The 27,606-nt window shown below is 39.4% G+C and overlaps 1 protein-coding gene across 1 annotated transcript in view; it reads right to left on the bottom strand.

Annotated features, from left to right (window-relative positions):
• Window positions 1–25,488, bottom strand: part of LOC122966106 (carbonic anhydrase-related protein 10-like) — a 95,092-nt gene extending 69,604 nt beyond the window's left edge. The window contains exons 1-2 of the mRNA XM_044330091.1: window positions 25,043–25,488; window positions 17,029–17,103 (exon numbers count right to left, since the gene is read on the bottom strand). Of these exons, the coding sequence (XP_044186026.1) occupies window positions 17,029–17,103; window positions 25,043–25,103 (136 nt within the window). The 5' untranslated portion in view covers window positions 25,104–25,488. The remainder of the gene's footprint in view (window positions 1–17,028; window positions 17,104–25,042) is intronic.
• Between the last annotated feature and the right edge of the window lie 2,118 nt (window positions 25,489–27,606).

Genomic DNA, 27,606 nt, shown 5'->3' with positions numbered 1-27,606 from the left:
TCTGTCTGTGTGCACTGTCCTTCACGCTCGTCCACACATTCTTGTTTCAGTTTAGCATCCCAAGGGCATGACGTATATAGGCATTAAGGAGTCTGGATGCAATGATGTTTGGATGAACCACATCAGGTTTAAAGCAGTCTTTACAATTCCAAAAGATATTGAAATTGTCAATAAACTTTATCCCATGTGTAAGGCATGCCGATGTCAGCCGTGTATTCAGGCCAAGGAATCTGCTAAAAGATTCAATTCCTCTCTGGAAAGTTGGGATTGGTCCAGAAATGTAGGTTTAAGTTGTATGCTTGTCTTTGTCGTATGTTAGCAGGGTGTCTGGGGTTGGGTCAATGGGAAAAAAAGTCATTTGTGCAACGTATCTATTTGTACTTTCCCACACTGACATTAATAAAAAAAAAAACTTGGAAAGAAAGAAAAGTTGGGATTGGTCCCAAAATGTGTGAATGTTGAAGTTGACAGTCGCAGTTTTTCCAGCAGCAGGGAAAAGTCTTTCTTCAGGATCTCAGAGCCACTTTTCCTTTGCAGAATGTCAAAGGATACAGTGTTGATAATGATGTTCATATCACTTGGATGTGTAGAGAGGATAGTTGGCAATATCTCTGTTAGCTCTCTGTGATGTGTTATCTATGGTAGATATTCAGTCTTTGCCATTTTTACATGCCTGGTTATAGAGTCCACCATCAGAATAGAGTCTGGCTCAGGTGCAAAGTTAGAAGTGTTTCATCTAGCCCTCAACCTAGCAGTGGTTTTTGGGCTATTTCTTAGGTTTTGGATAGCCTTAATGCTAGTGTTGTGATTAGCTTCCCTGTGTTCAACGTGGTTAGGTATGTTTTTCCTGGCTCTCAGCCCAGTATTGTTTTTGGGGCTATTTCTTGGGTTTTGGTTAGCTGTAATGCTAGTAGTGTGATCCTTGGGTTCAACATATTACGCAATGAGAGTTCAGGTGGTGGAGTGAGTGTTAGTGCTCTCTTATTTGATTTCTTGCTGGATTTGCCTGTGAGGTGTGACAAGTCCTGGCTGGAGTTGATGCTTTTGGTCAAGCGCCGGTGTGGTGCCAGTACGAAGCGCCATTAGGGAAGGCTGGTTTGGGAGCCTCCGCAGCTAATACAGTGATGTAAAGACATATCCAGGGCAGTGTGTCAGCCAAGTCCACGATGGAAGGCTCCATATTTGAGGCAATCCCGTGTATAATAGTCTGCATTTGTCCGTTAGCATTTGGTAGCTCTGTACCTTGAGCAGTAGCTGCTACAGAGTCAATGAATTGCTCACTCTCACGTATTTGATGCAGCGTTTCAATCTTCTTTTCAAGCTGTGTTATCCCCTCAATCAGTCGTTCACTCTCGTGCAGCTTACCAATTTTGCTAGGTTTGGAGCCATAGCTTTTACATTGTCTTTGGCCGGAGAAGCTCTGTATGTTAGGCTAGGCTAGGCTAGCAGCTGAGTCTGTGGTAGGGCTCTGAAACTTTTCCATGTCCCAAAAGAAAACCTCTTCCATTCCACAATCCCCCTATAGACGTTTTCTTTAGCACCAGTTCAACCATTAACAGCTCACTTTGGAAGAATATTTAGGAAATTAGAAAATGTAAAACGAAAGCGCAAAGCATAGAGCAAGTAGAGAGCTGAGGAAAACACATCTGCACTGCAGCGCAACCTGAAACTTTTTTTTCAGTGAATAAGTTGATTAATTTCTTGCAATTTTCTTAAGAGGAGTTAGCCTATACTCCAAGAAATGTTTTGGGAGAAAGAAATAGTACTTTTACTCTGTCATATTCACATACACAATAGTGCTTCTTTTATTTATCTATTATTTGAAACTCATATTGTATTCAGTGCACATTTCCTTCTCAAACTTCAAAGAGGGTGGTTGCCTGCTGAGTCCCAGCTCTGCTGCAGCTCTGTTATCAGGTAGGCACACCTCCTTATAATGCCTCAGTTTCAGGAATGGAATAATGCTTGATACGAAGGCTCCAGCACAGCATCCCTGGCCTCACTCTATTCAATTTTCCTCTGTGTGAGTTTGGCTTTCAAACTGCGCTAACACCTCGTGCTATTAGAGCATATAGTTCAGACTGTGGGAACACTAGTCCGAGGTCAGTTCGTCAAAGAGCTGAGCATCAAGCGGGAAGAGACAAGTTCTCTGTGTGCTGTTTATTACAAAGAGTCGATGTGCATGGACTCATACTATATGTGCAGCATGCTGTATGTGTTACGCTACTCCCATTCTCTCTCGTAGCGTAAATATCTGACTGTCTGTGTCACGAAAATGCTTTTATTTTATGTGGACAACCACAGAAAGTCAGGTAAAGGTGAAGAGGTAAACACGCATATGTATTTAATATAAAATTGATGAGGAAGGATCGCATCATTATCTCCTAATTAGCCTAAATGAGTCATTTGGTATTAGATATTAGACACTGACTGAAGACCTGGATGTAGTGGCCTCATGCGTGATTAGCTGTCAAACATTTATGACTTTTTTTGGTTTACATGTCTAAAAGTATGAGGAGACTAACATTTTGATATTTATATTCTATCTTTATATGTATATGTTTATATTGTAGTTTTTTTTACATGCTCAAGGTTACTCACTTAAGTAGATTTTTTCTTTTTTTTTTTCTTTCTCAAGTTAATTTTTTAAGGACTACTTTTACTTCTCCCTTCATTTTAATGATTTTTAATAATTGTAATTTTAATAATTTTTATAAATTAGCACAACTTTTACTTAAATACACTTTTTAGTCATTCTTCCTCCCTCTGTATGTGAACATGTATAAATGCCTGAACTGGTTTATCAATCAGAACATAAACTATTTTCTGGTCTAACTCTGAATGATTTATAATTGTTTCCTGCAGTGGTTTTGGCTCAACACGATCTATCATACCATGTATTGCAAAAATGATGCATTATGATGGAGCACATGAAGATTCATATTTTATACTTGTGCCTTTCAGCAAGGTACAGGATTGTATTAATGTGTTAACTGATGGTTTTTACATAATGTATGTGGGTGATGTGATTACATAATCTCATGTAATTTTAGGGAAGACAATAGTGTGATACATCAGAAAATGATTATGATATGCATATTAATCATGCAGTTAACTATTTGAATTCTAATATATAACTGCAGTGAGAACCAGGCCTTTATTTGAAGCAGCTTCATATTTATGTTTGTATGTTTTATTTAAATAAGAAGCCTCCCTGTTTTCTCAACTGCTGCTGCTTTAATTTGCTGTTAATGCAAACTCAACACTTCCTCCATGTTTACCTGGTGTCTTGACCAATTCAGCTCAAAGTACATTTTCACAGTGCTAATTCCATCAGTACAACATAGTCACGTCGTACTCACCACTCAGCTGCTCTCAGTTTCTCTTTTTAACACAAATACTGTTTTTTATCCAACTACTTTCAGAAACAGCGATTTTTGATTGCTGATGGGCTTTTAATTGGAAACAACTGCAGGGAGTGTTGACTTTCTTGGTGGGTGACTTAACATTGCTAGTTAAACAGCACTAGTGGGAAGAAATAGTGAATAAAAACAGTATTTCTGTTTACTTTTAGTGTACAGCCATGCCAGCTTTAGACGTCTTTCTTTCTCTTACGCAGTTATTGAAGATGCATAATAATATCAGTGCAGTGATAAACATATATGACGCATTAACAAGCATGTCTTTAAATTTAACTTAGTCTGTACACAGACATACAGTTTGTTGTTTGTGCAGCAGCTGTTTTCTCCAGGTATGTGTCTCACACTGTTCAGACAAGAGGAAGAAGCAGCTTCAGTGAGCAGATCTGTGATGTAACAGAGGTTGGTGGGCTGCAGAGGAGCACAGCGCAGAGATAGAGGAGCATCAAAACAAAGCAGCAACATTGCTTCAAGTGGACTTTAGTGCTGAAAGGGAGATGTAACAGAGCTGCAGCGCAACCGACCGAAGAGCAGCAGCAGCAGCAGCAGCAGCTTCAGTCCTCCTTCAGTGTGTTTCCCAGGATGTGTTCAGACACAGCGCTGCGTGTAGGTCAACCATGCTTTGGCAGTGTTCAGAGTCCAATATACAATCACTGAAGCTGTGCAGGTAAATTTTAAAAAAATGGACTTGAAGTGTAAAAATACTCAGCCTGTAAAAACTGTTGCATACTGTCGTCTGTAGCTCTTAAGGGAAAGTTTGGAAAAAAAAAAACCCTGATGACGTCAAGGGTCTGATGAAAGACACTGTTGAGTTGCATTACGGGAAATGTTGGATCCAGAGATTTTGGAGCTTGACCTGTAGGAATTCAGAATATCTCTCACTTTTGAATATTCTCTCATATTCTTTCTCTCTCTTGTGAGTATTAGTTCTGTCAGATGGATGACTGAAAAATGAAAGGTCTCCTGTGTAGACAGGCCTTGAGCGGTAAAGATATTTTCTGTGAGAGCATAATAATAATTGAAGGTGACCTTGATGAGCATACATGTATCAACATTTTAATCAACCCGGAGATGATCACATCTGGATTATTGCAGCTGAACAACAAGACCTTTCTGTTAAGATTGTTTAGTTAAAACTGATTTTAGTGACTAAAAATGAGGATTTTGAAAATTACATCCTTGCTTTTCTTTCTTTACTTTGTTCTTAAATTCTGTGTACAGTGGCAGCTGGATAAGCCGCCACCACAACACCGTATGCAGCAGCAGTGCAGCATCAAACCTGCAGCAGCCTCAACACTTGGACTTTGGGTCTCTTTGAGTTGTACTTCAGTGTCAGAGTGTGATTCAAATTCTGCTCTCCTGTGAATGCCCCTGATGGCCGGCTGGCTCGATGTTCCCTCAGCATCTAAAATTAGCAGTGGGACACTTTCTTTGAGATGGACCTTGAAGGGCCATCTCAAAGAGAAGTGATGAGACACTGTTCCATAACTCTTCCTTCAGCTTCCCGTTCCCACTGCCTGGAATGAGTCCCACAAGAGTCTGATATCGTACAATTACAACTCTTTTTCTGGCCTCAATGACTCTGTTCTCTGTTATAATGTCTGTTCTGGTGTCTGTGTTATTGATGATCTTATTTTGTTGAGCTACTTGTTCTCACAAGCCTTTAATGTCTGGCCCCTCAGCTGTGCTACTCCCTCAGTCACAACCCTCTTCTTAAATTTAAAAAAGTCATTTCCTAAAACAGTTGGTCACTGTAGTTTTTAGCAAAAGTTATTAAAACATGAATTTCATGGGGACTACTTTCAGTGGTAGATAAACACACATTGAGTGCTCTAATGAGCGCTGGCGTTTCTGGCAGCGGGATGGTGTGTATGGGATTGAATCAAAATAAACTAGATTTTGTGTGTGTTCATGTTAATGAAGGAACATGTCACCCAGTGCAACAATGTGGCTCATTGATGTGTTTTTTGGAGCTCTATGGCACAGAGAAATAAGATCTATCACGCTTTGATACACACACAATACTTGTTAGTAGATTAATTCATTGTTGGTTTGATCTTTTGTTGTGGGATTTGTTCATAATTAGAACAAGAATAAGAGTCTACAGCCACGCTAGCAGCTCTGAGTGATTCTTTGAAGTAAATGCTAAAATCAGCATGCTAACATGCTTACAATGATCATGCTAAAATGCTAATATTAAGCAGGTTTTTTTTTACCATGAGTTTAGCATATTAGCATGCAAACATTCGCTAATTGGCACTACCCACAAAGTACAGCTGAGACAGATAGTATTTAGTTATTAACCAAAGTATTAGACAAATTAAAATGTTGACCTGATGGTGGCGCTGTAGGGGAAAAGCCAGATGATCGCCAAAGTTCCAAGAGGTCCCTAGAATTCATTTTCTGGGCACGTTGCATGTCAACACCAAATTCTGTGACAGTCCATTGAGTAGCTGTTGAGACATTTTACTCAAAATCACAAATGTCAACCTCATTGTAGTACGAGAGGAAAAGTCAGAAGATTACTAGAATCACTCGGACATATCGCCTGGGAATTATGTATGCGTATTGTGCCAATCAAATCCAGTAGATATTGAGATATTTCAGTCTGGACCAACCGACCAGACTATGGGTAGCATATCACCAGACTTAACCTTTTCTCATATTCATCAAATTGTCCGCTTCAATCAAGTTTAAATAAATAAATTGCACTTTAAGTTATTTAAATAAATAAAGGTCACAAGGTCAATCCTCATAACAACTTGCTCATTTACTGTAAGGCACTCCAGATTACACACATTACCCGCACTAAAATGTATCTGTAAATGTGATGCTGCACCCTAATAACACCACTCCTCTCTCTCTCTAAATCTAGTTGTCAACACTTTGTACCTAGCGAGTCCCTCATCTCAGCTCTGCTACATTAGAGGGCAATGAATTCATTGGAATTTTTAACTACGGCAAACACGTCGTCTCAGCGAGCATGTGCCCATCCATTACACCGGCCTGCGGCGGCCCGGCTAAATAAGAACGAATAGCAGCGATGCCATAATCACCGCTAGCATTAGCTTTAATGTCGTTACCACTGTGAGTAATTGCAAGAAATGTAGCGAGCGGCCATCAGGCGTGGAGAATGTGGATGTGTAATGATATCAGGAGATTATTGAGATTGAGTATCATCACCCGAACTTCATTCGCTCTCCCTTTCTCTCTTCTGCTGGTGCTCCGTCTTTCTTATCTCATGCCCTCGCTGTCTTTTTTCTTTTTTCCTCTCTCACTCTCTCCCTCCTTTGGTCCCATCTAAAATTGCTCATATCTCCTCTACTGCGTGGGAGGAATGTGGTTTCTTCCTCCTCCTCCTCCTCCTCCTCCTCCATCCGATCTCAACACTTCTCTCCGTTTCTTTCTCTTGTTTTCCTCCTTCCCTTCTCTCCTGTGGCCCTGTGAGTGTCTGCAAGGGTATGTGTGTGCGTGTGTGTGCGTGTGTGTGTGTGTGTGAAAGAGACAGAGAGAGAGAGAGAGAGTGAGAGAGAGAGAAAGTGAGAGGCACTGACAGAGATATTCAGAAGAAAGAATGAGAAAGAGATAGACAGAAATAGGGAAACTACATCACAAAGACAAAGAGAGAAAAATATATGGATAAGAGTAGTGTGTGTGTGTGTGTGTGTGTGTGTGTCTGCATGTGTGTATGAGAGAGAGAGAGAGGGAGCGAGAGAGCAAGGCAGAGGCTCCTCTGATCACTAACTTGGTGTCCTACTTACTCACTCTGCAGCACACCCAAATAACATCCCTGAGTTGTGATATTATATACCCAAAACACACATACACAGAAATAACTGCTTACATACTCACACACACACACACACACAGTGATATTACATCCTGTGCAGACGCATGCCCACATCTTCACAATACAACACACACAACAATAACACCAAGAGGTGTGACACTGATATAAGTAGCTTTCTCTTCCACGAACACACCGGAGGTGATACAATCTGTTTTCCCTTGTCTTTTTTCTTCTTCTTTCCCTTCTCTATTTCTCTCAAGTGGGCTCTACGCCATCTCCCAGCATCCTCTCTTGACAGGGAGAGAAGGAGCGACAGAGAGGAGCGCAGACAGAGCTAGACACGTTCAAAATTCAACTTTTATTTCTTCCATCTTAGAACACAGAGCAACACAGAGCACCGGGAAAATGTCAGCTCAACAGAAAGTCAGTGTCAACCCAAATTAGGTTTCAATTACAACTCATATGGTCTTTTCACAATATGACACACGGTTGAAATTTGTATCAAAACAGCTTCTGTGAAGTGTTTTGGGCTGATGTCTACTGGTGTCAGGTGGGTGGGTGGGACTGTCTGGCTCAGTATTTGCCTGGTTGAAATCCTATTTAAGGGGCTGACAGTGTCTCTTGCAGAGGAGGGACAAATTTATTGTTTTGCAAGTACTGAGTCTTGGCTATGCAGTTCTGTGTCAAGTCCAAGTCCTAAATTTTCAATTCTAATCAAAGTCATTATGAGCCTTCACCAAATGTAATGCCCAGAGATAAAACCTGAAACTAATGATGAACAGCAGAAGAAACGAAATGCTGATTGAATAAGTGTCCGACACACTGGAACAATATCTGTAGCCAACTTGCCTACCACTTGTTCTTATTGAGCTATACCTGCTCTAGGGTCTTGATTCAGAACCATTAAGTTAATGAAAACATTTGCATACTCACAGATTCTTGATTTTTCAATGAGGGAGAAGGAGTAGATGTAATGTGGTCTTTTGTGGAAAACCCACAAAGCATCAGTGAGAGTTTTCACCATATAAACATATCAAGCTACTGCTGCAACACAAGGTAAGCTAGCTGAGTAGTTGTTAGCTAGCAAAAACAGTCTTTTTTAATCTGACATCCATGGTGTATGTGTCAGGGTGTATGACCTCCTCTTAGTGTTCCCTTTGAGAAATTTATAGCAGGCTGTGTGAACAATTAGAAACAAAACTGCTGTTTACAATAGCCAGCAATAGTCATCCCTTTTGTTCATATACTTATAATGTACACAACCAGTCTGGTACTAGTACTTACTGGTACTGTAAGTGAAAATCCACTTCTGTGCAAAAATGTATTTAAATGTTTATCTGAAGCTAATATGAAGCTTCAGTCATTCAAATGAGTCAAATCAAGTAGATATCTCTCAACATTTCAGTCTTTTTAGTGCCAAAGTTCCTCTTTTTGTTACTATACTTCCACCACAGCTCAACAGGGAAACACTGTCCGAGGAAACACAAAGATGCTAAAAAGACTGTAAATATGGCAGATATCCACTTATTATGACAAACTGAGACTGCTGAAGCATCATATAAGCTTGTTGTCTTGTTTTAAGACACACTTGAAAAACTGTGAACCTATCTTTTAGGAGGCAAAACAGGAAAATAGAACAAAAAAAATGGGTGGCCCTCGTGCGGTCCGTAAGATGGGAATGAAATGACTTGCTCAGGGGGGCTTTGAGTTCCAAGATAAGGCTGGATTTTCCCAGCCAGCCAGAGGATTCAAACAGGCAGCCTTGATATAATAAACCAAATAAAGACGATTGTTAAGATTCCTGAATTTTTAATGTAACTCTAAACACACATGACAAAAACTCCTTTAAAAGTTCAGACATTCTCCACACAAGAGGATAAAATGCTATTTATTTTTATTTTTTTTCCAGTCTCTCCCCTTGTTAGATTTTTCTCTAATCGCCTCCTGGCTGTAGCTGCTGGAAAGAGGTGAAAGGTAGACTGGCCCAATCCCCCTGAGCTCTCCTTCTCTTCCTCATCCTCTCCTTTATCCTTCCTCTCTTTCTTACTTTAAGGCCAGCAGTGGACACACACACCCCAACACACAAAAGAAAGGCACACAGCTAGAGCTGGTGTAGAGATCTATCGGGAAAGAAAGGGCAGCTCCCCTGAGCTCTCGCTTTTCTTCTCTCTTCCCCTCCTCATCACTAAACCCACTCCTCTTACTCTCTTTCCTGCCTTCTCCTCCTCATCCTCCCTGCTTTCCGCTCCTCTCTGTAGCTGTAACAACAGTCATGACCGGGCAGGCACAGAAACACATACAATGGCGATGTGAGAGAAACCACACCAACACACTCTTGCTTGTTCCCTGTCGTGTTACTATAACATAATCCGAGTGTCCTCAAGATGTCTCTACACTTCATTTGCATTTGCTTCTGATAGTGACCAATTCAAAAACACCTTGTCGCACTTAATTTATCTGACAGTTTCTAGAAATTATCATTTAAACGTCTTTCTTTTTCTCCCACACGCCGCATGTCTGAAGCAAAAGTGGATCTATTTTTGTTCTACCTCGACATCTCTCTCCAACGTTGGTATCTTCACAAGAGCAACATACACTTTGCTACCTCTAACAATGCTGGGGAGACAACTTTGCGTTGGTGAAAACTCAGGATGAGAGAATGGCAGTTTGACAGTTTATTCAGTCTGCTACGCTGAGCCAAGAAAGCCAAGAAACTCAAACTTTGAAGGGAAAACAGAATCCAGTCTCACCAGAATCTCAGTTTGCATCAAAAAATGTCTAAATTTGTAGCATCTTTGCAATGCAAGTTTGCAATGTTGAAAAACTGCAAGGCGGTGAATCAAAATAGCGATTATTTAAAGAACTCATAATAATTGACTTTATTTCAAATGGGCTCAGACCAGCAGTTTTGAATTTGATTATTTGATGTGAGACAAGCATCAGATCAAGATAGACCTATTTACTCCTCCATTGTAGACATTTTGGACATTAAAGGGGCATTCCAACAACTTATCATTTCATAAAAGTCTTGCATAAAGAAGATTAACAGAGATATCCTGACTTTCAGCCACTCGTATGCTCCAAGCTCCAAAAATGCTGGATCCTACAATTCCCATAACGCAAGTGTATAGCATCTTTTCTGGCAAAATGCATACATCTTTCAAACTCAAAGCATTTAGTTTATAATACAGGCCTCATGTTATAAATTTGTCCTCTAGCCCAAACCGATAAACCTCATGACATCATTATGACGTCATGAGGGTGATTTTTGACTTGAAAAAGCTTCCTTTCACATTATACAGCTGTTTTCACACACTGAGTGGTACTCCCTGCTAATCACATGTAGATAAAATCAGAGAAGAAGAACAGATTGTATGCATGTGTTTTTAGGACCCTTCCACTTTCAGATCAGCCTGCCACCATGTGTAGACCCATATGTTGGATTTCTTCTGATTCACTTTGCCATCGCCTGAACGTTTTGAACACAAACACAATGAGATTTTCTAACCTAAGTATTGTAGTGGCTGAATGTTGCATATTCGTTCCTGTTTCCTGTTACAGTAAGTTCCTCTAATTTACATTACTTTGTTAACACTCAATTGGGCACTCAGTGAGCAGTACATTAAGATGTCAAACACTTACTGCGCTTTTTGCATTACTGTAAGTTTGCACATCTAACAAAAGAAATGTGAGAAGTTTTTATTCCATTGTGGGAGATTCTGAAGGTAAAAAATGTACACTTAGTTCACTTAATTTAGACATATAAATAAATATAGTGCTTAGGCAGCAGTGATTTTGGACACATGATCAAAGCTGCACTAATCAATGTTGAATATAAACAATGGATGGAATAATTACAATGTAAAAGGTATCACTCTTAGTAACAAACCAACCAGAGAATGAACACCTGACTCTGCAGTTCAGCTCTATGACTGTTTAGCATCTTTCAGCTCATTGTTTTGGTTATTTCAGAGAAAAACCTCTGAAAAAACACACTGTACTTTAGCAACTAAAGAGCCAGACATTTTTCTCAGGATTTGGTGGAGACCAAAATAGAGCTAAAAGGAGAGCGAATATTGGACTGACTGTCAACAGAAAGCCAGAGGGACACCTCCAAATAACTGCTAGTGTTACTTTATGTCTGCTGGATGTGTAAAAAGGCAACTGTTTGCATACAAATTAGCCATAACAAGCTAATAAAGTGACAGTCAATGTTGTATTTTCATCTTATTGAGCAACCCCCTAGTGTCCAAAAACTATATTTAATTCTAATCACTAAATTAGATCTGACATTAACAAAAAATGCAATGCATGAATAATTAATAATAATCCATCACATTGCTTTCACCAAGCATTGCTGCCATTGTGACAAATCTCAGTTTCTCATCATACCTAGAGAATGTCCTTGTCAAATTTGTTCTCATACAATCCCTTTACAATACTGGTATCCAAAGACTTCACTTTTGGCTCACTCCACAAGCAGTAAGCTGTCTATTGAGTCTGTTTGGTTTTATCTGATGTGTGTGTTGCTCTCCCTTTGAAATTTGGACATGATAAGCTAGCAGCGAGGAATGAGGTTTTCTGTTGCTGTGACATTCAAGGTTAACTCGACCAACAAATCTAACCTTTGAGTGCGTGTTTCTCACACGTGCAGGTGAAATGCTCACAGTGGAAGCCGTCTTGTCAGAGCCATCTCTGACCACAGCACACAGTTGAGATTTCCTCAGAAGTTTTTAAAATGGGCCTCAAGTTGCAAACAAATTCAAATGAATGATAGCAAAATCTCCAGGCCATTCAGGCTAGAAGGAACAGTGAGCCTGATGGAATAGAACCAGAGAAGAGAAATAAGAAGGATAACAAAGAGAGAGAGAAGGATGGGTGACTGGGGACGAGATTAGGAGGAGATGCCCAAGGAAAAGAGAGAAGAGGCAAAGGAAAAGTGGACCAACCGTGAACAATAGGGGAAAAGGAGAAACAGAGGAGGAGAGCTGAAAGGGCAGAGGAGATGAGAGAGAATAAACACAAGGGGAAGGAGACAATAAAAGGAGACAGGGAGACAACGAGACACAGATGTGATTAAATATATATACAAATCCTACAACTAGCGGATGAAACTTGCAACCCACACAGCCTGATGCAAAGAAAGACAATGACAAGACAGAGAGAAGAGTGCATAGTATATTTTATATGCACACGTTACTTAAACTGTTTCTGTTTTTGTTACCTGCCAAGGGACTACGGGTGTAAATTAGCATTTTTTTGCTAACTCCGGCATGTTTACATCTTGTATTTTATACTGATGTTCATTAATGTGCTCTGTCTCTATTAAATAAACAAAGAAATAAATACCTACACAGCATGGACAAGGAGCTGAAAGAGATCAGTTAAGTAGCATTGACTAAATGTCTCTGTTTACTACTCCAGAGAGGAAAACTAATAAAACCAGGACATTGTTGACCACAGGCCACGACACTTAAAATAAAATGTCCAACTTCTATCTGTCAACCCAAAATATCAGTTTGCCTTGATGATTCATAGTTTCTGCTTCATATGTTTACTCCTTAGCCGATTGCTATCATTTACTGTCAACTTTTTTTTGATTTTTTATTTAATTTACAAAAAAAGTTGTGGAAAATGCCCATCACATTCACCAGAAATATGATGAAGTTGGAAGGCATTTTATTTGAAACCCTTATTGAATCCATTTGGGCTTCAGCTTTTAACATTTGTAACTTAACTAAACAAGACTAAGTGTCTACAGCCACAGCATGCTGGCTGCTTTGTGAGGCTGGACATAGCAGTGCGTTGAGCTAAATGCTAATGCTAGCATGGAAACATGCTCATAGTGACTTATGTTTAGCAAGTATAATGTTTACCGTGAGCACCATCTTAGACTACATCTACATTAAGCCTACTAAATTCTAAAACACTGTTTTCGAGTAAAAACGTCATACTTCAACAGCAGGATTTCAGCTTGTTTCTGAAATTCTGTTTATTGCAAGCAGATTACTACAGTTTAAGCAAGAGAAAGGTGGCAGATAGCTACATTTAACTCTAAACAAGCTATGAAATTAGACAATAAAGAGAAGAGAACTTGCATGAAGCATGGATGTATTATAAGAGCTGGATACTGTATCAAAAATTGCATCATTCAGTCCAATAAGAACTGCTCACCTAAATGGCTTAGAAAGTTAGTGTATTGTATTACAGACTTTATCTCTTTTTGTTACTATATACTATATACTTTCCACAGCAGCTCAACAGGGAAACAGAGAGAATTTTGTACTGAAAAGGTTGTAGATCAAGATCCTCATATTAGCTTTAAACAAACTTTTGAATACAATTTTGCAGACAGACCTGAAAATTTGTAAGCCTATCCTTTAGTTGTATCTTGAGATTTGCAGGGTAAATATTGTGCTCAGGTGAACGCACATTAAAAACTGATACATCCTTAGCTTTAAACGATTGAGTATCAAATTCGTTGTTGATTAATTTTCTGTCCATCGGTGTCAGCCCTTTCTGCACTAGTCTATCACTTTAACTATGCAGATGGATGCAGAGAAAGGTTGGATAAGGTGTAGGAAGCAACCAAGTGAGCCCAACCAATCCTCTCCCAAAAGGTGTTCCTATCTCTATAGATGCTGCTGGATGAACTCGATAAATGAAGTAGAGGACCAGAGATGCTTGTCGCTATCTACGCCTGCCAAGGACTCTCCATTGTTCCATGGCATCTGTGGTGCATACTGTATCTTGTGTTATATTTATTAGTTTTATATTTAACTGTGCCAAAGTAGTGGCTCATAGGCAAACCACAGTAGTATTGCCAGATTCCTTCTACTTTGCCTGTTCTTATCTATCATTCTGAGCGCCTCGGAGTGTACGGCAAAGTAGCATTGAAGTTGCATCATTTGTGCTCAGTCTCCTTCCCTGCAAACTGTTGGGTCATCTCACAGTAATCTCACTCAAGAGGGAATAGTGATTTCTGTTTCTGCTCTGAGGCTGGAAGACACTCATCCCTCGCTATTTTCCTTTTGAAAACACCCACAGCTTTGTCCCTCTTATCTCAGCCGATACCTGCACGTCTCACGGCTGCAAAGGTGATCCCGGCAAATATAAGCACAAGATGACACCCATCAATGACCTGAGTTTTGAGTGACATCCTACAGTAGTTTGTCTTTTTTTCTTTTTTGCTGACTGTATTCCCACTTCACTCCAGCAAACAGCTTGAAGCAAACATTTCTCCTATGGTGGTGCAGCACTGATACAAAGTGAGGAGAAAGGTGGAGTGTGAAGTGAAAAAGCTGTAGTCAAAGTCAGGCTACACTCACTGATGTGATGAGCCTTCAGTCACAAATTCCCCACAAGGCCTGTCACACCCTTCACACACTTCTTCATTTGGAAATATTTCAGTCTCATTCTAAAATGGGAAATGCGCTGTTTAAAAAGCGTGACACTTGCTCTGGCATCAAAGCACAACTCCAAATTAAACTCAGTCGATTTCAAAGTAATTATAAAATTATCTTGGTTCCCTTCTATAATGGCAGAGCCACGGAGAGGGAGATCAGTCACAGTCTCTTGGCAACATCATTACCTTGGCTGAGATAAATGAATTGCATGTGACAATGGGAGTGTAGAGGTGCATGGAAGTGTCCTTCATCTACATCATCTCCAAATCAACTCGAGAATGTTGCTACTGGACAATTCTGCAAAACCCCAGATTACATTCAATGACAACACAACACACAATCACTGTAGTTCAACTTAACAAATTGGACATTGTCACTGATATGTATATTCTGTGTGTCATCAAATCAGATTTCCTTTGTGTGTGCTTTGTGTGATTGGGCATCCAATTTCATATAGTTTGATAGGAGGAGGCATGGGGACAGCACAGTAAGTGTTGGGGTGCCTTTTTTTTACTTATTTGTTTTTTCTTTTTTTTTTTATTTATTTTTTATTGAGCCTTTGCCTCTCAGTATAAAGTATCTATGCACATCACTGCATAAGAGAGGTTTTAGCTCCAGATTACAGACTGCACTTGAGTGGTGCAGAGCAGTGATTCCCAACCAGGGGTACTTGTACCCCAAGGGGTCCTTCTGCAGTTGCCAGGAGGTACTTCAAAAGAATGTTGAGTAGCTCGACTAATTACAAAAAAATAGAGATTACATTTTAGTAAAAATATGAACATGTGTTGCAATTGAGAGAGTGTGAAATCTAGTTAGCAAGCAGGAGGAGAAGTCTAATCAATAAAGTAAAAGTAATAGATGAATGGTTGAAACAGGTTCAGTGTTTAAAGCCCAAATTTTCTCTTCATCAGGTAGATGAAGATTCATCAGCTTGACCTCTGATCAAGCGCCGATTTGGGCTTGACACATTACACTTTTTAAAAATATAAAACGAATACTTCTACAGTGTTGCATGTCCTTGAGAAGAAGAAATTTGCTTTTTTTTTTGACTCAGCATCTTGCACTGATTAAATGGTAACAGTAATGGATAAATCATTAAATCAGTTATTAAAACACATGCAGGTCAGGTGAATTGGAGAATATAAAAATTAACAATAGGTGGGAATGTAAGTTCAGGTGACAGCTGAGCACCATGTGTTCAATTGAAAGTGCATGAAAACCAGTTAGTGAGCAAGCAGTGAAGTACAAACAGTTACCTAAAAGTAATGGATAAATGGTTTAAATAGCTAAAAGTCATGGATAGATATATTAAAATAGTTAACTAAAAGTAATGGATAAATATTTGAAATGTCCAGCTTCTGCCACTCCGAGTGGTAGTAATATGAGTGCAAACCTGACCAACATGACCTAAACATTGACAGTACAATTGTATGAAAAACATATTGTAACAACGTCCACTTTTATATAAAAATAGTGTTAAATAACATCAAGTGACAATTTCAGTTAACACATTCGGAACATGACGGGTGGTGTAGATGAAGGGGCATGAGTTCCTCTGACAACAGACTACAAAGGTTGGGAACCACTGGTTTAGAAGACTGAACTAAACTGATCAACTCCTTAGACTGTCATGAAACAATCTTCCTGAGAGTTAGCAGGGACATTTAAAATTGCATTATTTTTACTGTGAAAAACATCATCCAATGTGCATTCAGTAGAACAGACAAGGGAAGCAGCTGCTTAGGGAGGAAAACAAAATAGAGGAAAACTGTATTCTACTCTATCTAATCTATTCTATTCTAGTTTAGTGACATTATAGAGCACAAGTCTGAGGTTTTATGGGAGCCTTGGACAGTTTCTGACTGACTGAGTAGACTTATGCAGTGGAGATTAGTCCTCTGACACTCACTGTTTTGTTGGTTTTATCTAAGAGGATAACAAGCTAGAAAATGATTTTTCCCCTACTACATGAAAATGGATTTTTCTACTTCGACTTCCTAAAACATTTAGTGAAGAGTTGTGCTGTATCAAACTGTGCACTACCTGAAACATACACTGTGTGTACACCAACAAGCACAGGATGATGGGCAGCTGTGAGCAGCGTCAAACATAATGAATTTTTATTGATAATCAGGTTAAAATAACCTCTTCCCCAGTTTACATTCAATTATTTATACAAAAATCATTTGAGAATCTGTATCTAAAAGTGTTTTTAGAAGTATAAATACAGGTCAGATTTTGCTTGAAATAACCATTTTCCCAGACCCAGATTTGGAGGATTGGCTGAATTCACAGACATGACAGATTTATTTTAAACCTCAGCTCAAGAAAAGTTTAGATGTGACCCTTTCCACACCTTCCATTCAATTTGTTTTTAATCTCCTTGTATACCAAGTTTGTGACGGTGTATTACCTGGAACAAAGCTTCCCTGGACAACATCCTTATACGCCCACCAACCCTCATTAAGCTTGGATGTAATAGGCTGAGCTGCAGAGAGAAAGAAAGACAGAGGAAACAGTTCCTGCGTTAATAAATTATGATATACTTATTTACATTTTCCTTTGGTAGTGTATAATCTCTATGACATTACAGTGAAACTCCCACTGAACTGCAATGACAGAAAAATTGAATAAGAGGAGAATTATCAAAGATAAGAGAAACATAGACAGAACAGACAACAAATAAACTCATCATTAAAGAGGACCTATTATGCTCATTTTCAGGGACTCCACTAGGGTAGCTTTGCATGATTCACATTTCAAAAAACTCCTTATTTATCTTCTACTGGCCCTTTCTGCAGCCCCTCAGTTCAGCCTCTGTCTCTGAACAGGCAGTTTTAGCTCCTGTCTCTTTAAAGCCCCCTCCAGTGTATTTTGGCATTTTTAAGATATTTCATATTTTTTTTGAGTCATTTCCTGACAATGTTGATTAACCACACTATTCGCCAAATATTTTTTGACAAATAACTTTATTTTGCACTCAAAGTTCACATAGGCTACTGATGCAGTATTAGACATGTTTCAAACTAAATACTTGTTGCAGACATGCTGCAACAACAGATTAATGCTTATAAATATAAATCATTTATTTCAGTGAAACATTCTCCAACCAAAATCGGCACAGTTAACAACAATTAACATTTAATGCGGTTAAAGCAGGAAAGTCAGTAAATCAGTCTGCATTGATCTATAAATGAATATGGGCAATTCTTAGAGTAACTGTTGTCCACAGCTGTTTATACGTCTTCTTCAGTTCAGTAAATCTCTGCAGCATCTGAGGGCAGCAGGACTGATGTGTTGATAAATCTGCAGCCTCTGAAATGTGCCGCACCAAAGTGCAGTGCCGTTACGCACAACGCTCACTGTGTTTACATTCATTAAATCGCCTGATGTCACCCGGCTGCTACAGTATAACCACACATACATCAGAGTTGTCGGTCATAACTCCATATTCTGCTTTTTTATAAAGGAGACATCAGGTTAGCTGCTCATCAGCCTCTTTTCCAACTTTTTTTTTTAGCAAAAGTAGCGTCTCATGTATCCTTTAAACACATTGCAATGCAAACACTGTTGTGTAACATTAATTATTAAACTATGTGGCCATGGAGGCCTACAAGGTGAGATACATTATAATTCTTGCTGAAACAGCATTGGTCTGATATAATCATATAAACAGCTTTACCAAATCAATTTATTTATTTTTTTATTTCTATCGTTATTATAGTAACTAACTGATGAAAAACAACTACTTTATCTGTTTTTGGCCGCAGATGTGTGGTGATGTGTGTTCATGTCGTGATGCTCTGAACTGTCCAGACAGGACAGTTCTGGCACAGCTGTTTCAGAGCTATGTGAGCAGTGATGTGACTTGCAGAGAGAGTATTTATTAATCACCACACCCGCTGATCTATATTCACCTTCACTCAATGCTCTTGCATGCTGCACTGATGCACATACATGAACCACAATAGCAGGTGTGCATGGAGCCGCCCACACAGTCTGTGCCCCTCTACGCTTGGCATTTATTATTCAAATTTCAACTGAGGATGCAAAATATTATACTGAGTGTGCAATGCGTGCTTTTGTACCCTCGTAGAACTAGAATATAGCTAATGCTGTAGTAAGTGGACAGGTTAAGCTATAATATCACTACCATGCTAATACATTGTCAGCGCACTAGTATGGCAATCTGGTTGCCATGGTAATGGATTACGTCTGACTATTAACCACACCCCCGATTTCTGTTTGAGAAAGAACGCTAAATAAGAAGTAACACTGGCTGGAGTGGGGCTTTAAGGCCACTCTGGTCTGATTGGCCAGCTTTCCAGAAGTCTGCCAATGGGCAGCCGTTTCAGAGTCATGTTTAGGTACTACCAAAGAAAAACCAACATTTCCTGCTTTATTGCTTCATATTAAAAGTTTTTATATGACTAAATAACGTGAGACTTTTATTGTGAAGAATTTACAGGAAATGAAACAAGTCCCTCACCGTATTAGCAGAGCTCTGTAGCGATGCTAAAAAAACAGTCAAAACAATAACATATGGAAATATTTGGAGCTCTTTGTTCAGCGGATCAGTTAGAAATAATGCAGGGAGGAATAGTACAAACAGAAATAGCCACAGTGATGATGATGTTTGATGAAGAGCTGCAGACGACCAGTACAACTCCAGCAGGTAAACTACTTGTTTAACTTTGCTGTGCTGTGTACTGGAGTCATGGCTTGGCACAACTACCCCCAAAATAATGGAAAAATGCCATGATGTTATATATTAATGGAGTAATGAACTTGCATGCTGTGCATGAGGCAGATGTCCATATAAAGAAATCCGTCACGAGCTGACGTCAGCTCAAGCTGAGAGTAGAAAAAAACATTGGAATCCGAACTTTTGGAACAGTCTGAAGCTGCTGCTTTTTGCTCACAGGGATTATTGCTACATACGTTTAACTCATTATTTGCTACTTTTAACATGAACATCTGACATTGTAACATTATATTTATGACTGAAAATAAGAAAAAGGAAAATAGGTCCCCTTTAATTCTCCCATGCTGAAAGGGACATTTTACCCATCATCAACACTACCTTTTCTATATAAAGCCTCTATGTTTTCAGATTTTGTTTTGTCTCTGCCTCCTCTTCTTTCTTCAGACAAATTATTAGAGCTGTGCATCATAACAAAAGTGTTTGCCATTAATTCTGCCTTTTTGTTATTTGATACTGCAATCTCACTTCCATCGGTCACAATCAGGTAACTCTACTCCCGCCTGTCCCCTCACATCGTTTGATCAGCCCCCACCTCTCCTACCGGAAAGGTTTCTGATTGTATCACAGTACTTTCTCCAGTGTTTCCTTTTTCTCTGCCTTATTGTCGTCCTTACTACTGCCTGGGCTTGCTTGTACTGAGTCATATGTTAAAAATTATACATTCTTTTAACTAATTTAAAGCCTTATTTCTATTTCTCATCACTTCCTTACACTTATCATCCTACTATAGTACTACTGTCTTCTTTGCACTGCCTTTACTTTTAGGAATGGATTCTGATGCTGCCGATATTATGCCTTGCTTTATTTTGCTGTCACATTTTTCTATATACATTCCGTCATTAACTTGACTTAAATATCTATCAGTTTCTTCCAGAAATTTCACCCAATTAGCTTTCTCACAGATCCATCTCGCTCTTTATGGTCAATGAGGTAGCAATATTTATCTTGCACCAGACTGGGTAACAATCACTCTCCATAGTTCCTTCTTGGTACATTGTCGAATCATATACTGATGCTATGTTGTTTCATACAAATGTAACATCAAGAACAGATTCTTTCCCTGTATTAACACCTACTCTTGTGTTACTGCCATCATTTAAGCATACTAAATTCTTTTAGTATGCTTAAATGATCTTTTCATCTAGCAACCCTTCTATTACCTGACCATTAGTGTTGGTTGTGTCACTCCCCCATAATGTGTTGTGTCCATTAAAATCACCACACCAAACCATGTTACTACTATTCTGCCCATCTATCTCCTCTAGCTTGCTTAACTCTAGTTTTTTGCTTGGATTATAATAATTCACAATCACAACCGCCTTCCTTTCTGCCCATATGTTCACTACCACATACTCTTGTTCATTTCCAATAACTAGTACTCTGCAAGGAATGCCTTGCTTTACAAAAGTGACACATCCAGGATTCTCGCATTCCACTGAAGAAATAAAATTATTAGTAGTATCAACCCACACATGCCGTCTCTTGACTTGACTGTACACTGAGTTCATCCCTTACTTCTCCTCATTTTAAACCTATCATATCCAAACGGTGCACTGCAGTTATCACAATAACCTGAATCGTTTCAGTTTTAGATTTGATCTCAAATATTGTATTTATCACTCCTGCTATTAAGGTCACCAATTTCTTCTTCTCTATCCATACATTCTTCTTATCTTACTGTTCTTTTGCTGCCACTTGTTCTTTGTTACATCCTCCGTCCTTATTCTGTTTTTTCTGTCCTGCCATCTTAACGTCCTTAGCACATGAGACTTTTTCCTTCACCCTTATTCGTTGCACCTCCACCTCTTATTTCAACACCTCACAGCCCCAATAAACACCACTGTGATTACCTCCACAGTTAAAGCACTTCGGTCTTACTCCCTCTCCACATTTTCCATATTCATGTTCCCCAACACCCCTAGCGCATCTTCTCTTTCCTTTGCACACTTTGGCTACACGCCCAAACTCCTGACAATGGAAACACCACATAGGTTTTTGACTTTTCCAACACTAATCATCTTCTTTGCCTTCTCCAACTGCACTTCAGTATCACACCCTATTAGCAGGTTTCCATCTCCTAAAACTCTCACGTTTCACCACCTCAACTTGCCCTCTTATGATTTTTGTTAACTTTAGCAGGTCGACTTTCTTTACTCCCCCTTCTCCCTCGAATCTTAACACTATATTAAGCAATCCTGCCTTCAGGTCCTTCTCCTCACTTTCTCTTCCCTTGCTTTCCGATCCACCTAAACTAGACGTCTCTTTTTTCTTCCTCTTTTGACTACTCACCCTCATGTCTCTCATCCCTTTGCCCACCTCTTCCCACTCTTTTTTCCTCCTCTCATCACTCCAGTTTCCCTCTTCCTCACTAAACTCCACGCTGTTGCTATCATCATCTGTCTCTTGTCATCCTGCCAGAGTTTGTAAGGAACCCTGCAAGAATAATGTTCCACATCTGTACAGGCCGTCGGTCAATGATCTTGCACAATCATCCCCACAATATCCAATCCTACTACTAGAAAGTCCAGGTGTCCGCAATTCCGAAGTCAAAGTCCACAGTCACTTGTTCAACACATGCCAAACTTTTCCTCACCAGCTTTCTCCTCCCATTTGCTTTGCCAGACTCTCAGTCAGCCACATACTCTAAAGTTAGACTGAGGGCTTGTTCACACTGGGGGAGCAGAGTCAGGTGACCAGCAAAGGGTTGGAAAACTCTGAGGGCACCTGGTGGACAGGTGTAGAATGACATTATCAAGAAATGTCAAATGCAGGGGCCATGGGGAACAAAGAGGTTGTGAGACTGGAAGGGGAAGAAAGGCATACTGCCATCATGACGGTGTCATCCATAGAAATGGGTCTATTTACCATATATGATTGGAGGCATTTTGTGTTTTAAAAATTCACAAAAAAGTCATATAAAACATTTCAAGTTTTGCTTCAGCTGTTGACATCCTATCTTTACTGTATCCTATGTCACCATTTTCCAAGTACCACGTCAACCTGCTGGCATGCGAATATTATCCACTGGATAATCATTTGTGCAGTTGGGAAGGGTCATTTATTTCATTTTAGCAAGATAATACATCTGTACTCTCTCGTATTTAATGCGTGGAAATTTTGAGAAGCATCATTTATTTTAACATGCAAAGAGAAATTCATAAACCTATAAAACCTATAAATAGGAAAATTCCAGTGTTGTTTTCCTTATAATACACTAATGTCAGTTGTCAATATAACTTGCACAGTAGGTTACACTGGTTTTAATAATCATTTGCCTTTTGAAAAATTGATCTGTTGATGATTTTTTTTCTTAAAACTGCAAAATGTGGTGTCATTACAAATATAAACTTGTAATGAAGCTTTCAAAGTGGGTCCAGTGGATATTTGTTCATGTGTGATGGGTGGAGTGATCCCCTATGGTGGGACTGCACTGGTGCGTACAACATCCTGTGTTACACGTTACGTCACACTCTGTGTGTTTCTGCCCTCAAGCTGCCACTGATTATGATGTTGCCCTGTTACCATCCAACCCTACAGGCTACAACCAGCCTGCCTGACAGCAGCAGCAGCACAATTAAAACAGAGCCGCCGGCATTTGACAGGTAGATTGGAATGGTGGAGTTTGTGTTGCACCAGTGCAGAACCAGGTCACAAACATGAACCAATCATAAACTGAAGGAAACAGCAGAGGCAAACAGGGACAGGACTGCAGTTGACAACTGAGTTGAAGCTCTCTAATACTAAGAATGACAGAAAGAGAGTCTAGAAGCACAAGTGACAGGAACGGGACAAAACAGAGGTGCAATAACAAAACTAACAGGACAAGAACAGACTAGGAAGAACAAATTTCAACATGTTGCTTCTAAAATTAGCCTGCAATATTGAAAAGGGTACTCCATCGATATAACCCATAAAGGCTGGTGACTATGCGCGCTACTCAGCCTCTGAAACAAGTTGTATAATGTCTTTTGTGGGTCTGGAGGAGCTTTGAAGTCTAAGAAAAGAATCCTGGTGATGTCATCAGGGTTCACTGATGACATTATCATTGGACATTTAGACAGGGTGTAATAAAAAGATGCTATTGAGGTATTAAGAGCTGATGTGGGCACCAGGGAGGGCCTACAGAAAGATGCTATCTGTTTGCATTATGGGAAATGTAGGATGCAGTGTTATTGTAGTCAGGATATCACAGCCTCTGTTGGTCTGATTTTGACCATTGTTTTTTTGTTTGTTTGTTTTGTTTTTTTATCTCAAAACTTTATGAATGATTGTATATTGCTGGAGTAGCCCTTTAAGACTGACATAACATCCGCATTTGATTTATTATTGATATTTGATACGCATACCGTGTATCCAGGGACTTTTATTAGCCTGTATGTCAATGCATATCTACACTGTCTCATAAAGGCAATATACTTTACTTAACTATTCCCTTTTAAGGCTACTTTATACTTATCCTCCACTACATTTGCTTGACAGCTGTAATTGCTACTGACTTTTCAGATCACAAGTTTACATAATATAAAATAACTAAATATTTGATATAAACTACCAAACACTATAACATTCACAGGAGTCATTTTTCTGCATAAATAGTGGTTACTTGATTTTGATACTTTAAGTACATTTTTCTTGCTGATACTTCAGTATTTTCACTGAAGTACGATTAAAAATGCAGGAGTTTGGTATTGCTTATTTCTTTACATGTTACATTAAGGATCTGAATACTTCCACCTCTAACAGCTATTGAAAAACATGCAGTTTCATTTTCTTCTGCTTTTTTTTTTTTTACAATCATTTACCATTTAATTATATTGTCTTAATTCTTCATCAAACGGGTGAAGTGTGGTGGGTCTGTTATCAAGAGATGCTATCTCTTTGTACCGACACATTATGAAAATATCAGCCATCAAATCTGCCATACTTTAGGAAACGGATGCCGGCAGGCTCAGCTGATGGGTAGGAAGTCGCGACTCATCCCATTGTGGGAATCTCAGTGTGTATGAGACTAAATGGATGGTTGCCTCAGTGACACACTGTTGAAGCTCTTTGACATATTGACATATATGACATGTGATATTCATGAACTATTTATGTCCTACAGTGTGACTGTGAGGAGCCTCGGCAGGCTCTTTTGGATTTGGCAGCCTGTGTATGTGTGGCATACTGTATGTACTGTAGACTACTACTATTATAATCTGCATGTGTGTGAGTGTATCTGCCTGCACGGCAGGCTGCCTACAAAGTGGTGGGTTATAAACTATGAGTTTCGATGCCTGAATTCAATCATCTCAAAGATCCTGAATCTCACCAGTGTGCAGCAGCTGATGTGCTGTAAGTCCATCTGTGTAAAGAGCCTAAATACTGCAAGCAACATACTTCACTTCATTTCAAAAAGTGAAATAAGGTGTCTTTAATTATAGTATTTTTAGAAAATCAGTTTAGTCAGTCAGCATCCTAACTGCCTAAAACAAAAACTCTAGAATAATTCTGTAATATTTTTGTAGCTTCTATAAGTATTTCATGGTGACTTCAGTGATGGCATCACTGCAACATTTCCATTCATTTTATTTCACAGCGGAATTAAACATTCTGATATTCTCTTTCATTTTTATGTTGTTCTGATGTTCTGAAGGACCACAGTTCCTTCTTGACACCTTACCTGAAGACGTGCAGATGATATATGTTTGCACAATCACAGATATATCCCAAACGACATGCATTCTTCGTTCAATTCATGCTCATTTTTCTTCAGCTGCTACGGGACGGCGCTTTGCGGGGTCGCACTTGCAGACGACACGACCAAACATTTAACATTTTTCCACCCTTCTTTGGTTCTTGTTGTCCGCGTCTCTCCCTCACGGAGCGCCGAGATGGTTTGAAGCCTCGCAGGAGATTCCTCCTCACAGCATCGTCTTCCTTCGCTTCGCGGTTTGGTGTTCAGACAACATTTCGGTATTTTCTTCCCGCGTCCATCTATCTATGTCTCTATCTATCCACATTTAAGAAATTTCAGCTTTGAAATCCAGCCCTACATTTTCTTCTCCGCTTCCCTCAGAGCGGGTGGATGTTTGTGGCGCACCGCTCTGCAGCGGATCAGGCAACTTCACTGACGACGCAAAGCGCACCGAGGGCGCACAGACTGACAGAGAGAAAACATTCATGATGTTGCATGATGACATAATTTTATCTATGGAAATCGAAAATAAAACGTCGTCCTTGTCTTTCAGCTGAAGACACACAAGATATCAGCAAGGAAGTTGCAAAACTTTAATTGTTAGGAAACCCTGCAATGTGCCTAAAATGCTTAAAATGTCACAAAGTCCGGTTAAGTCAGACTACTGAAGGTCCGAGGATTATTATACATTTGTTTTCGGGATTAAACTGATTTAGGCCTAATAATGAGCGTTCACACATTATTATAAGCATATACTGTCCGTTTCCAATTTTACTATTATTTATTATTCATCTCAAAATTAAAAAGGAAAGAACAACTCATCGGTGGAAACTGACTCTCTGAGCTTGGTATATGAAATAAATCAACCAGCGCAGTCATTCATTTTATTGCCAAAAATACAAAAACACAATCTCAAAGCAACCAACTGTGGCTGCAGACTAGTGTGTGTAGTATGAAGGCAGCCTTGATGAATGTATGTCTTGGCTGTATTGACCTATATAAAGATACTGCGACTCTCTCCTGTGGATGTTGTGCGACCTCCAGCGTTAGCTTAGGCTAACTTCATTCAAACTGGTTTGAGTCCAATGGGTGTTGTAGATAGACTGAGCACGGTACTGTATGGAGAATGAGCAGTGACATAATGATGAACCAATAATCAACTTCAATAACTTCAATTATTTAAATTTACGTTTAAGTAATGGCCAAAGTTAATAATAATGCTGTGATATTAACAATAATAATAATAATGAAAACATTCAATTCTCCACTTAATTAAGTTTGTGGTCAATGGTCACTTATCACATTTTGTTATGAGCACGTATTTTGACAGTGAATTACAGTACATACATGTAACATTGAGCTTGGCTGAGAAATTAGGGGATGTATTTTTCTCAACAACTACAAGTTCAGTTCTGCACAACAACACATCCTCTCCTTAAAGAGGACATACCATGCACATTTTCAGGTCTATATTCTTAATCTGGGAGTCTACTGGAATATCTTTGCATGATTTAAAGTTTAAAAAAACCCTTATTTAACTTATACTGGCCCATTACGCAGCCCCTCAGTTCAGCCTCTGTCTGAAACAGGCTGTTTTAGCTCCTGTCTCTTTAAGAGCCCCCTCTGTTCTGATTGGCCAGCTCTGGGAAGCTGTCCCTTCTTCTGCCAGCTTTCTAGGCCAGTGTTTCTCAACCGTTTTTGAGCCAAGGTAAAAAAAATTTAATTGAAAAAAAATCACAAGGCACACCACCAGCCAAAAATGTTAAAAAATGAAACTCTGTAGCCTAAGGAATCAAATAAACCCAAAAAAAAGTCTTTTATAATCTTTCATATTTCTACTCACTCAGTGTGAAACCTGGGCCTGTTTGGATGAACACAGAGCTGATATCCTAGTGGGAATCAAAGAAAGACACACACAAAGCTCTTCCTCAACAGCTCTCAGTCTCTGTTTTCAGTTTTTATAGCAGTCAGGTTTGAAAAGCTCACCTCACACAGATATGTCGTGGAAAACGGGAGCAATGTCAAAATAGCTTGGCTTGGCCTTGGCTTCTGGCAATGCCTTGCAAAATAGTTTTCTCTGATTGCGTCTCCATCCACAAAATGCACATTGGCCAAGAGTTGAGCATGTCCAATAATATCAGTAGACTCATCAAGTTGCAACGCAAATTTCTTACTGATATGGATCTTTTCCAAAACCACACTTTCGATGTCTGCAGACATGTCATCAATACGTCTGGAAATTGTGTTATCTGAGAGAGAGACTTTGGCTATTTCTTTAGCCGCTTCAGGTCCCATCATCTCATTTACAATGGTTTTGCAGGCGGGAAGTATTAATGTCTCTGCCACAGTGTGGTCACAGTGTGGGACTTTTTGATTCAGCTACAAGTTCAGCAACGTGGTAGCTAGCTTTAAGGGCTCTCTCATTTACCTTTGTTGTTTTTCTCACCTTGCCTTTTTCTCAATGTGTTCACGCAGGCGAACAAAATAGTCCGCATTCTCGTTTTGAAGCGAAGGGTGTTTCATTTGGCGATGGCATTTAAGTTTACTTG

This window comes from Thunnus albacares, chromosome 17, assembly GCF_914725855.1.
Source record: "Thunnus albacares chromosome 17, fThuAlb1.1, whole genome shotgun sequence".
Lineage (NCBI taxonomy): Eukaryota > Metazoa > Chordata > Actinopteri > Scombriformes > Scombridae > Thunnus > Thunnus albacares.
The sequence above is the reverse complement of the archived record's forward strand: the minus strand, read 5'-3'. Positions and strand labels throughout refer to the sequence as shown.